The sequence below is a fragment of the Cryptomeria japonica genome, chromosome 1 (assembly GCF_030272615.1).
Source record: "Cryptomeria japonica chromosome 1, Sugi_1.0, whole genome shotgun sequence".
NCBI classification, from domain to species: Eukaryota; Viridiplantae; Streptophyta; class Pinopsida; order Cupressales; family Cupressaceae; genus Cryptomeria; species Cryptomeria japonica.
The window spans coordinates 250,970,016-250,983,531 of record NC_081405.1 but is presented as its reverse complement, the minus strand read 5'-3'; the positions used below and the strand labels follow the sequence as shown (position 1 = coordinate 250,983,531).

At 39.3% G+C, this 13,516-nt stretch overlaps 1 protein-coding gene across 1 annotated transcript; it reads right to left on the bottom strand.

Annotated features, from left to right (window-relative positions):
* Positions 1–321: 321 nt before the first annotated feature.
* On the bottom strand, positions 322–6,601 carry LOC131053697 (hydroxyethylthiazole kinase). The gene is made up of 2 exons (XM_057988300.2): positions 5,961–6,601; positions 322–866 (listed from the first exon to the last, which is right to left on the bottom strand). The coding sequence occupies exons 1-2, from the start codon at positions 6,396–6,398 to the stop codon at positions 477–479; spliced, it is 828 nt and encodes a 275-aa protein (XP_057844283.2). The 5' UTR covers positions 6,399–6,601; the 3' UTR covers positions 322–476.
* Positions 6,602–13,516: the final 6,915 nt, after the last annotated feature.

Here is a 13,516-nt window from a genome sequence, read left to right as displayed (position 1 = left end):
TTATTAAAAAATCATGAAAAAATGTCATAAATCTTTATTTTTCCAAATTTATCACGACTTATCCACAATTCAATCACCAGAAAATCGTGATTTATTAAAGAACTTTTGGGAATATATGTTGCAACAATTTGTTTCAGAAAGTATGTTTTCTTAGATGAAAAAAACCATTTTCTGATCTAATTTCCAATAAATCACTTTTTATGTGATATTTACTACTATGAATATAACTATCAAATGTTTGGAAAATTTAGTTTTGAAGTTCAAGTTGTGGCACCCTCCGAGACAAAAAACTTAAATACTAAAAGATTATCCACAAATAAATAAATAAATATAAACTTCATTTACCATTTCGAAACAAGTTCAACTAATGACAGGGATTTTCATATATGTATAAATCTAAGTTTGACATAGTTGTCTATGATAAGGAATTTGATACACGTTACCGTTTGAGAGAGGGTTACCTATGATAAAGAATTTCACAGCCAGGAAATCTTGATTCTTGATGCTACTGATTCCTCATCTAAACCATGAAGGGCATCTATCAGGTGCATCCGCAATGAGGCAGGCCCATTTGACTTTTCCATGCCGATTTCACCTGCCATCCCAAAAAGAGCAAGAGCAAAAGCAGTAGCCTCAAATGGAAGAGATGGGTGTGCTGCAACTAAAGTTGCAATAAGTGCAGTAACTGCACAACCGGATGCTGTGATCTTCTGCATCAGAGGTACTCCATTTCTCACACCCAGTAGTCTTTTTCCATCTGTAACAAGATCTACAGCTCCTGACACTGCAACTATAGCTCCAGTTCTACATGCTAAATCTTTTGCAGCTTCCAGTGCATCTGTTGATATGTGGCTGCTGTCTGTTCCCTTCATTATTCACATTAGGACAAGAAAAGCATAAGAAAATGACTTCGAAATGCATATCTATGAATGTTATATCTACTGATGTAGAGAGCTCTGCCCCAGCCCTGTCCATCTCACATTTTTAGTCACGCCACAGTATTGGATATAATATCAAGACTTAAAAAGGTTTTAGGAAGCCACAAATATTATCTTGCAAAACACACAAAAGAACAATTATTCTACAGGAAAGTATTCATCTAATAAAAGAGTAGAATAAGACCATACACTCTAACTAGTAAGATCAATGAGTTATAAGACATTCGTCAGTTCCATGATTGCTGAAGAACAGTATACTGTGTTCTAAAATAATATCTAATGACCATCTCAATAATGAGGTAAAAAGCTTCACAAAAAATCGGAAAAGAAAATGGGGACTACGGGAAAAAGAAAGAGAGAGAACAGTTACATAGATGAGTTAAGCGGTACTGCTTATCCTCTTTCTGAAATTAAGATATCACAAGGCTGTAAAACCAAGGTGGAAGTACCCAGAGGTACCATTGAGGCTTCATAGATTCTTTCAGCAATCAATACTCAGTAAACTCAGGGGCATTTTTAGGATAATATGGTCGACAAGACATTATATCAAAGGATTTTTTGAGGATTCCGTTCCTCTGGAACTGGTCTGTTAACAGCTTTCTCCACATTACCACCAAATATTTTGGGGGGAAACTAAGGGGAAAATCTAGTGCATGAATTGCTGCCTCGTGGAAATACAGCTCTTGAGTGATTGCTGCATATCTTAGCTCCTTCTCCACCACCCATAATAAACTGTTGCTACCCTAAAGTGTGCCTATGTTTGACATAGCAAATTGGTCTTCTCGTAAGCATAGATCAAGGCTGATTTTTATATGATACAAGGATATCATTCTAACAAAATGAGAGAACTGCATGTTTTGCCAACTGCATTGAACAAATATAATGAAACGTGGACAGTTAATCAAAGAGCTTTGTTACTAGAATACAAAACCAGTCTCAGTGGCCTATGTGACCTACAACTGTCTTTCATAACTCCAGCAAAATGGATTTCTGTTGTTGATGGAATTCCAGAAACACTAGGGGGATATTACGTTTCAGGTTAAGCCTATAGATAAAAATGCTATGATTCCCAGCTTGTAGAATTTTGGACATGTTTTGTATCATGACTCGTTAATGTATATTATATTATTCAGTGTTATCAACTGTTGTATAGTCATGAATACACTCACGGTAAGTTGTGAAGTGAGTCGACCTAATGATGAAAGGTTGCACACAGGTAAATGATATATCAGATACATGGAAAATACGATTCCCTTATGGAATTCCAAAAGCGGGTTCTCATGCACCAAATTGGATTCACTTGGTGGTGACCTAAAAAAACACTATATTAATCTTCACTTTCTAGATAGAGTAGAGTGACAACCTATAAAAATCCTGCAGCGATCATGAATATTCAATAAAGAGATCTATATGATTTTAGTTTCACCTAATTTTAAGGATTGACAGTGCTAATCATCACTAACAATAGAGGAAAGCCGTGGGGAACTATCAGCAGAGCTTGAAAATACACAGATGAAAATTGAAGATGGTGGTTCCCGCTGCTTCTACAAACCCTAAGGAGGTCTGTTTTGCAGATTCTGAGCAAATAGGCATGACAGCAAAAGTGGGTTTTAAAGTACATAATAGTGCATTCAGGTAGAGGTCCATTTGACAGACAATATCAACATGGGCCAGGATGAGGTACACAGGTGTGGTTCAATGCCGGGGGCTCCAATCACTCTAAGCAAGCAAGGTCAAGAGATGGTAAAAGGCGAGGGGCAGGTCAATGTGGAGGCAGTTAAGGGATGCAGCCCTAGATTTTGTCAGCATAAGGAATGAGTTAAAGGGACATTGGATGTGTAGATGATGGTAGCAAACTAAATATCAAGGTTTGTGTTGATCCATTGCTTTGGTTTACATCTGGTGCTGCTGTTGGGCAACAGAGTCTTGGGGCAAGAGGAGGGGGGAGGGGGGTTGTGTTATAGAGGGATGCAGGGATGGGGGAACCAAGGGCCTAGACTTGGGGATGGTGGCAGGATGGTGATGGGTGGGCGTTTGGGCAGCACACCTATCAGGGTTGAGGGGCAGCACCCTTTGTGAGGTGGGGCTAGAGCCACTAGTACGCTCTCATCCAAATTAAGGCCTTCAAAACCACACAAATGTTCATGGTGCATGCCATTTTCACTATTTTATCACTTCATTTTCTGCAGCACCAAGTCCTTACTGTTTCTAACCAAATATTCATTCTTCAGAAAACTAATAGTGATAATGAATCTGACAAGTCTAAATGATGAGGCCTGTGCAGTTTTTTCAGTAATCCAAAAAGACTTGCCACTTGCCACTTGCTCTTGCTCTCCCTCTTCCTAATGTTTGCACTGAACTGATGAAGACTTGGCTAATGCTCTCACTTTTCCTATCCTAATACTCTCACTATTGCAGCCTTTCTCATTTTTTGTGACTTCTTATGTGTGGGTGGTCTCCATCAACCATTAGGATTAGGGTTACTAGCAGAAATATTAAAAACACTACAATATTTTTTCTAAAATGAACTTTTGACCTGAATGACATTGTGGATACTTGGGCCTTTTTGGTGCATTCAAGGGATGCAGCTGAGTCCCCTGAGGGTCCCAGATTCCAGCATCTCCTTGCAGCCCTAAAACAGGGGGATACCCTGGAAATATCCCCTCTTTTAGGGAGGTGTCCCAGTTTGTCTTTTAACAAGTGATGGTGGTGGCAGGGCAGCGGGGAGACACTCCCCCAGAGTCCCTGCATCTTGTGGACATCCCTATACCAAAACTGGCTGGCTTTCCGACAGAGACATGTCCCTGTGGAACATCAGTCCTACCAAAGGAGAATACATATTCCAATTTTGTTTTAATATGTAAGTTTGATACCTTCTGCTTCTCTTCTCAAATGGATTTCGAAAACATGAGCTGGGTTTTATAGGATTCAACAGAAATTTTCCCAATACACAAAGATTTTTTATTCTACATTGTAAATCTTTGGAGGATAAAAGTAAATATTGGAGATGGACCTCTGGTTCTTAGATAAACATGTTTATTGGTGAAACCCTAGCTTCCTGTATCCAAGCCAATGACAGAGACCTATCTGGATTTGACTATCTTATCCACCCTTCCGAATTTGGGCAGATTCCTGCTTCCAAGGTATTAGAAATCTGTTAGGGAAATTTATGAAGCTAGATGCAGAAACTGAAGGAATGAATCCTTCCATTCGGCTTGAAAACAAGAGGAAATAGGTATTTCCAAAGATTTGTCAGAAGAAGTTTGGCTACAGGTGGAGGATAGGGTTTGGAAACAAGTTTCAGATTATGAAGAATATAATGTCTAGATGTAGGAAATTCTTTCCAATGGGCATGTAGCTGCTAACTCTTCTGCGAGCAAACCTTTAACAATTAAGAAAGCTGCATTGTAGGAAGGTGCTCGTTTATCACATTTGAGCATGAAAAGGACTCTTTTTGAATCTTTCACTGAAGATGCTAGTCCAAAAGGGAATGTTTGTTTGGTGGGTAGTGGGGAGATTGAAGTTAATACAAATCCTGTGAAACAGAGCGAGCTTCTTGCTTCTTCTTCCCCTTCCCAGCAGTCTTATGCAGATGTTGTGAAGATAGATGAGGCTCAGGATAACCAAGATGAGGTGGCTGATCTAGTAAAAAGAAATGAATGTGAAAGTTTTAGGATAAGTGGTCTGCAGGAACAATTAGAACATTTTGCAACTTCTTGGGTAATATCAATATGTCTCCTGTTGTTCAAAAACTTCTGATTCCAGCTACATTCAAACAGTGAAAAAAGGGATGGTCTTCCTATCTTTATTGCATGAGGAAGAATGGGGATCCGGGGATGGTTTTTCACATTCAATTCTAGCTCAGATTAATCAATCCTTGTCTACTTCTCCAGCGTCTACAGAGCATGAGGAGGAGATTGAGGATGTGAAATGGACATAACTTAAGAATGAAAAGTCAGTTTCAAATAAACAAGCTATAGTTGGACTGATTATTAGATCTCATAAGAAAAGAGGAATGATGTGTAATTTTTGTGGTTGCTTTCTATTTTGTTTTGTGTTTGTTTATTTGTTCTGGGCTGGGGGCCCTTTTATAGACACCCATAATTTATCTAAGAAAAAAAAATTGAGGAAAGCACAATAAGCATGAGGTTTTCGATGGTGGTAAGATGGCAGTGCATCCATCAATAAGTTTAGAAATAAGTAAATATGCATTTGTTAAGTTTTTTGGAGAGGAGCTATAAAGTTTCTCTTTTTATAGTTTGTGCTGGTGAGCCCCAGTGTTCAGATTCTATTTCTGTGTGTATTGGGATGCTTGAGTTCAAAACTACGCTGCAATGAAACTTTTCAACCAGTAAAACGCATGGTACGTCAAATGGTGACCAGAAATCAGGCCATCCTGATGACCCAGGGATGACATCTAATAGCAGAAGGAAACATCCTAGTCTGGGAACATTAAAAGCCCTCACTTATGCACGCATGGTCAGCCGCTTTGCCCCACTTGATTGGGTGTTTGCAAAGAGTGAGGCAGGGACCATTATATAGCATATCTACCTAGCGGCCATGTCTATAATTATCTACCTTGTACTCAGATAGATTGGTAAGAGAATTTATCACAAGATTTGTCGAAGAGTAACAAATTTGCACTATGTATAAGATATTTGGAACGAAAGCTTCATCTTGGCTTTCATAAGACGGATGTCATATGCCAAACTGGCATTTGGCTTGGGCTAAGATATAAAAACAAAAAATTTAAATTTACAGTCTTTTTAAATTAACGCCTATCAATCTGTGATTCAAGACAGAATGAAATAACAAAAATAAATACATCATAAAGGTCTGCAGTAAAGTTGCCCAGTCTATAACAAACTACAAACAAAAATCCATGAGCCCAAGATCCATATACCTTTGGTAACAGAAGCTCTTAAATTAAAAGAACATAACCTCTACAGTATACCATATGTACAAATAGCACTATAACAAACAGCATGCAATTGAGATTTAACAGTAAGATAAAGGACCAACCTTGGATGGCGCAACAGAATTAGCAGCTAGTGCCAAGATCTCTGAAGCATTTCCCCTTATGACCGTGGGGTTAAGCCTGACTAACTCCGTGCACATATCCATTCTGAATTTCGAAGCCCCAACAGCCACAGGATCCAAAACCCAAGGCTTCTGAGACTCAAGAGCCTTAACTGCAGCAGTTTTCATTGAAGTAATCCATTGTGGGGTGAGGGTCCCAATATTGATGCACAAGCCATCCACTTGAGGAGTAAAATCAGGTATTTCTTCTAAAGCATGAATCATGGCAGGAGAAGCCCCAGCAGCCAGTAGTGTGTTTGCCATTATGTCCATCGATACATAATTGGTTATGCATTGTATTAAAGGACACAATTCCCTCACTCTGCAAATACATTTCCAGGCATCACTTCCCCAGTTTTCATTGTTTTTCAAAGCCTCCATTCGATTCCTATAGAGTTCCTGTACTCAAATTCACCTCTACAACCATTCGATTTAGTCTATTTAGGCCTATTTCAACATTTTGACTCTCACCACCCATATCTCGGATGATATTTCTCCGCTTTTATGAAACTGCTAAGTCTTTCTATTGTTTTTTGAATGGTGTTTTTAAGTCGTCGCTGAAGCGGCTCAATGCTGAAAACTTCCCAAATGACAAAACAAGATTCTAATAATAATAACTACCATTTGCATCAAAAAGAGGTGCAAGGTTATGTTAATAGTAAAATATATCTTTTATAATATATTAGAGAGTACAAATCAGAGAAACAATTAATTTGCTGTTCGTCATTGATGTAGATTTCTTAAAATGAAATTTTGAGGGTGTTATATTTATACATTATGTATGAGTTATGGTACTTTTATTTTAAGTTAGTATTGCTCATCAATGTTGAATTTTTTACATTTGTAAAATCTTAGAATTAAAAACTCTTACTTAACATCCAAAAGCAAAAGAAAACTATATATATATATATGTTTAGTGTGCAACATAAAGATATATATAGCACCCAAAACTAAAAGAAAAAAAAAATAGTGAAGCGTGTCGTACGCAATGTAGTAACAAGATCAACTTTGGATATGACATGTATTGGCACGATCAACTTAAGATCACATTTGAAGAAGCCTAATTAATATTCAGTTTTTCTTTTGCCTATGATGCATAGTTTATTTAACACGTCCTTCACTTAAGACTGCACAATACATCGAAGCTGCAAATTTAATCCAAATAATTTCATTTGCATTTTGCATTTAATACTTTAGGGATCTTTTAATTGTCTTCTGAGCACGTGGGGATTTTGTGTTTGTGGTCATGTTTGAGAAACAAACAATAAAATCAAAGAAAGATGACAAACAACATAGGAACCAAATCTAGGAATTTTATTACATAAACAGAAAAGACAATGATACAAAAGAGCATTTAGACACACCACAACTCAAATTTAAAATATTGATCAACTTAGAATATGAAATTGTGCGCCAAAAGATAAATCAGATGAAGATGATGAGCTTAATATAGAGTGCACATCCAACTAAAAGAAAAGAATTTCCTTCATTACTGCTTTTCTTTCAAATAATGATTGTTTTAATATTGGGATAAGTAGGAATGTCGGGGACAAAGTTGTTTTACTTTTTGTTGATAACCAATTAAATATTCAATTTATACGAGTGTGATCGGGATTAATATTAGCTGCAAAAAAAAAAATTGACATTGCCATTCGCTCTTACTAATGTCTTGTTTAACTAGTCCAATAAATGGAGGCAATCAAGGCTAATTTGAGAGACTGTGATGAAGCTCTAAAGTACACTGTAAGAATTTACCTATAGCAACCAAGATTTAGAGGCCAATGGATAGCACAACACAAGAGAGAACAAGATAGACAAGAACAAATTGTATTCTCATCAAGATACAAAAATCGATCAAATATACACCATACATGAGTTTGCTTATAAAGGCAAGACCATAGGGAAATGAGAGCACACAATAATGATATGTGGCCCAATGAGATGCAAGGGTAGGTAGGGTTAGGTAGGAGAAATATTAGATAATTCCACTAAAGGTGGAACTATCATTCCACTATAAGTGGATATGAAAATGTGTTAACAAGATAACACCACCAAAGGTGGAATTTCTCCTACAACCATATTCCCTAGATATGCACTTCCCTAAGTGTCTCATATGCATTACCCTAAGTCAGCTTAAGTAAAGTGTAATTACATGAGACATAAATTACACCAACAACCCCCTTAAGTGCAACTTAGGGGAATGTAGACTCACACTAATAATGCAAGATGGGTACCAACAACTTAGCCATGCTAGGTACCCATGTACAAATGCAATGCAATCTCTCACAAATGAAGAAAGGGAGAAAACCCAATGGGAAAAAAATCCCCCCCCTGCAAAAGAGAGATGAACACACAAAAGAACTCTCAAAGAAGAAGAACAAAACCTCAAGAGAGGAAAAATCCCCCACTATAAGAGAGAATGGAGAAGTCAATTGACCCCCCTGATGAAATATTCTTCCCCCTAGGAGAGCTTGCAACTAATGAAACTTACTCTTAATGAACGGTTTGGTGAAGATGTTTGCAACCTGTTGTACTATGGAACAATACTGCAAATCAATGACTTGCTTTTGAAGCATCTCCCTAATCTAGTGCATGTGGATCTCAATGTGTTTGGTCCTCTAATGGTGAACCAGGTTCTTCAAGATCTGAATGGTACTCTAATTGTCACAATGAAGGATTGTAGGTCGTGGAGTGGTGAAGCAAAACTCTATGAGAATATTGTGAAGCCAAATAGCCTCAATAGCTACATTAATAGCCCCTTGGATACTAAACCTCAGTTGAAGAGAGATCAATAGCATGTTGTTTCTTGCTCTACCAACAAATGGGGCTCGAACCAAGATGAAAGCTCTAAACTGAAGTGGACTTATGATCATCAAGATTTCCAGCCCAATCAAAGTTTGTGTAACCAAGGTAATTCTTGTGCTTGTTGCATAGTGAATCCCAAAGCGACGTGTACCCTATATGTAGTGCAAGATGTGTTTGGCAGCTTTTTAATGAAGCTCATGTGGTCCCTGCATAAAGTGTGAAACCATGCCAATCACAAAGGAAATATCAAGGCATGTGTGAGTCAAGTAGATGAGACTCCCAACAAGTTGATGATACAATGTGGAATCAATAGGTGGAGTAGAACATTTAGCCTCAAGCTTGACTCTTAAAAGAAAGGGAGTTTCCACAAGCTTACAATCAACCATGTGGAATTGTGTTAGAAGATCAATAGCATACTTGGGTTGAGCAAGTTTAATCTCGAAAGAAGACTGAGATATCTCAATCCTAAGAAAGTAGTACAAAAGACCCAGGTCAGTCATAGAAAATCTCTCATACAAAGCGGATATGACACTACCAATGATGGATGAGGTACTCCCTGTAACTATCAAGTCATCAACACAGAGAACAAGTATCAAATGAGAGTCATCCTGTCACAAAATAAAAAAATTTAGATCTCAATGACACTTGGTGAATCCTATGGAGAGAAAAAAGGAATCCATCTTGACATACCAATCCCTAGGAGCCTACTTGAGGCCATAGATAGACGTCCTCAATTTGTAAACCAAAGAAGAATCATGAATGAATCCCTTCGGCTTCTCCATGTAAATATCCTCTTCGAGATCCCCATGAAGAAATGCACTCTTCACATCCATTTGATGTATAGCCCAACCATGAGTTGCAACAATAGCAAGTGTTAAGTGAATGGAGTTCATCTTAGCTACGAGTGCAAAGATCTTAGTATAATCAACACCAGGAACCTGTGAGAAACCTTTCGCAACAAGTTGATCTTTGTACTTATCCACACTACCATCCACTGTGAACTTATTCTAATAGATCCACTTACATTGAACCATCTTTCTCCCCTTAGGGAGAGGGAATAACTCCCATGTGTTGTTCCTCATCAAGGAGCTATATTCTTCCTCCATGGCGAAGTTCCACTTGATAACTCTTGATGCTTCCTAAAAGGATTGTGAATTGAAAGTTGTGAGAAATTTCCAAGATCAAGGGCACAATGAAAGGTATAAAAGAGAGACAAAAGAATGACAAGAACAAATTGTATTCTTATCAATATGAAAATGATCAACTGGATTAACAATACAATGAATATGGGCCTGCTTATATAGGCAAGGCCATATGGATATACGAGCACACAACCATGACATGTGGCTCAATGAGAAACAAGGGTAGGGAAGAAACACTAGGGATAGGTAGGAGAAATAATATAATATTCCACAAGAGGTGGATGACCCACCGAATGTGGAGTGTAACAGCAAAATAAGACCACAAAAGGTGGAATTTTTCCTACAAGCTATATCCCTATGTGCACACTTTCCTAAGTGTCTCATATCCAAACTACGAAGAGATGCAATATCCTAAGTTAACTTAAGTAAAGTGTAATAATATCCCTGATGAATATTTATTTACACCAACACCCCCCCTTAAGTGCAACTTAGGGGAATGAAGACTCAAGTCAACAATGCAAGATGGGTCTCGGCTACGAGGCCATGATAGCTACCCATGTACAATATGCAAATTCAAGCAAAACTATGCAATGCAATCTCTCACAAATGGAGAAAGGGAGAAAACCCAGTGGGAAAAAACTCCCCCCCAAAAGAGAGATGAATGTACAAAAGACTCTCAAAGAAGAAGGACAAAACCTCAAAGAGGAAAAAGTCCCCCCCATAAGAGAGGAAGGAGAAGTCAGTTGACCCCCCCTAATGAGACATCCTGCACCCCCAAGAGAGATCGCAACTGCTGGAACTTACTCTCAATGAAAGGTTTGGTAAAGATGTCAACAACCTGCTCCATTGTAGGACAATACTGCAAATCAATGACCTACTCCTGAATCAACTCTCGGATATAGTGCATATGGATCTCGATGTGTTTGGTCTGCTGGTGCTGGACTAGGTTCTTCGAGATGGCAATAGCACTCTGATTGTCACAATGTAGAACTGTCAGCCGTGGAGTGGTGAACCCAAACTCTATGAAAATCTGCTGAAGCCAAATGGTCTTAGTCACTGCGTTAACAGCTCCTCGATACTTAGCCTCAGTCGAAGAGAGAGCAATAGCATGCCGCTTCTTACTCTACCAACAAATGGGGCTTGAACCAAGGTGAAAACTGTAACCTGAAGTAGACTTACGATCATCAAGATCGCCAGCCTAATCAGAGTCTGTGTAACCAACCAAGCGAAGTCCTGTGCCTGCTGCATAGTCAATCCCATACTGATGTGTACCTTGGATGTAATGAAGGATGTGTTTGGCGGCTTTCCAATGAAGCTCATGTGGTTCCTGCATGAAGCGGGAAACCATGCCAACCACAAATGAAATATCAGGGCATGTATGAGTCAAGTAGATGAGACTACCCACAAGTTGATGATACAATGTGGCATCAATTGGTGGAGAAGAACATTGAGCCTCAAGCTTGACTCTTGAAAGAAAGGGAGTCAGTGCAGGCTTACAATCAGCCATATGAAAGCGTGCAAGTAGATCAAGAGCATACTTGGGCTGGGATAGTGTAATCTCGGAAGGTGACTATGAAAACTATCCTGAGAAAGTAGTGCAAAAGACCCAAGTGAGTCATAGCAAATCTATCATGCAAAGCAGATTTGACCCTGCTAATGATGGATGAGGTGCTCCCTGTAATGATCAAATCATCAACATAGAGCACAAGTATCAAGTGAGATTCATCCTGTCGCAAAATGTAGACATCCAGATTAGAATGACACTTGGTGAACCCTGCTGAGAGAAGAAAGGAATTCATCTTGGCGTACCAAGCCCTAGGGGCCTGCTTAAGGCCATAGAGAGATTTTCTTAGTCGGCAAACCAAGGAAGTATCCTGGATGAAACCCTGTGGCTACTCCATATATATCTCCTCATCAAGATCACCATGAAGAAAAGCACTCTTCACATTCATCTGATGTACAACCCAACCATGAGCTGTAATAATAGCAAGTGTCAGGAGAATGGAGTTCATCTTGGCTATGGGCGCAAAGGTCTCAGTATAGTCAACACCTAGAACCTGAGAGAAACCTTTTGCAACAAGTCGAGCCTTATACTTATCCACACTACCATCCGCTACAAACTTGGTCCGATAGATCCACTTACATCGAACCATCTTTCTCCCCTTAGAGAGATGGACTAAACCCATGTGTTGTTCCTCATCAAGGAACTATACTCTTCCTCCATAGCGTGGTCCCACTCAGGAACCCCTGATGCTTCCTGAAATGTCTATGGATTGGAAGTGGTAGCAATGAATGCATGTGGAAGGTCCTGATGTTGTGATTGAGTCCTCTGTGTATCTAAAGGATCCCCAACAAGAGAACCCACAAACTCAAGTGTCTGTCGAGCCCAACAAGGTCTAGGTGGAGGTGGAGAATGAGGCTCCTCAACTGCAAGTGGGCCCTGCGGAGGTGTAACCCTGCGAGTCAAAGTTGAAGGAGTATCATCATCTAAATCACTAGCATCACTATCCACAATGGAGGAAGGTGGAGGAGGTAGAGAGGCTAAGCTAGGAGAGCTTTCCTCAAAGTGAACACTCCTCTCAATGAAAACCTCATGTGTCTCAAGATCCATCAATCTATATGCCTTAAAGCCCTCAGGATATCCAACAAAAATACAAGGCCTACTCTGAGGTTCCAATGCCTTGCATTTCTGTGGAGGTATGCGAGCCCATGCTGGACACCCAAAGACTCTGAAATGTCTCACATTCGGTTTCCTACCAGCCCAAGCCTCAAAAGGAGTAATACCTTGCAAAGCTTTGTGAGGAACTTGATTCTGGATGTGTGTGGCACAACTAATAGCCTCTACCCAAAAGGTGGGATCAAGAGAATGTGCATGCATCATAATACTAGCCATTTCTTTGAGAGTTCTATTCTCGCACTCTGCAACTTTGTTCTGATGCAGTGTATGCAACATAATGTTGAAGATCAATCCCCTCAAATGTACACAAATCGTCAAGTCAAGTCTCTTGTTTACATATTCCCTTCCATTATCTGTACGAAGAATCTTGACCACTTTCTCGAATTGTTTCTCCACACGAGTCTTGAAGTCCTGAAAGTTGTCAAATACTTCACTCTTATGAATAAGAAAGTAGACCCAAGTGAAGCGAGAGTAGTCATCAATGAAGGTGAGGACATAGTGGGCCTTACTAAATGAAGGTGCTGGAAATGGACCTGCTACATCCCTGTGAACAAGTTGAAGAACTTCCAAAGCTCTCCAAGTTTTCCCCTTATCAAACTTCTCCTCGGGATGCTTGCCCATGGAACAACCTGAACGTACATCCTCTGAAAAACTAATTTGAGGTAGACCTGTGACCATGTCTTTAGTGCTAAGTTGCTAAAGATAGAGGTAGTTGAGGTGACCAAACCACTCATGCCATAACTTACTTTCTGAATTTGAATGAGTAAGCAAGGCCCTAGAAGGAGAACTTGGTACAAAGTGGGAGAATGAATAAAGCCTAGAGTTGTCATTAACTTGTCCCATTGCTACCAAGGCATCATCATCAAGTTCCTTTA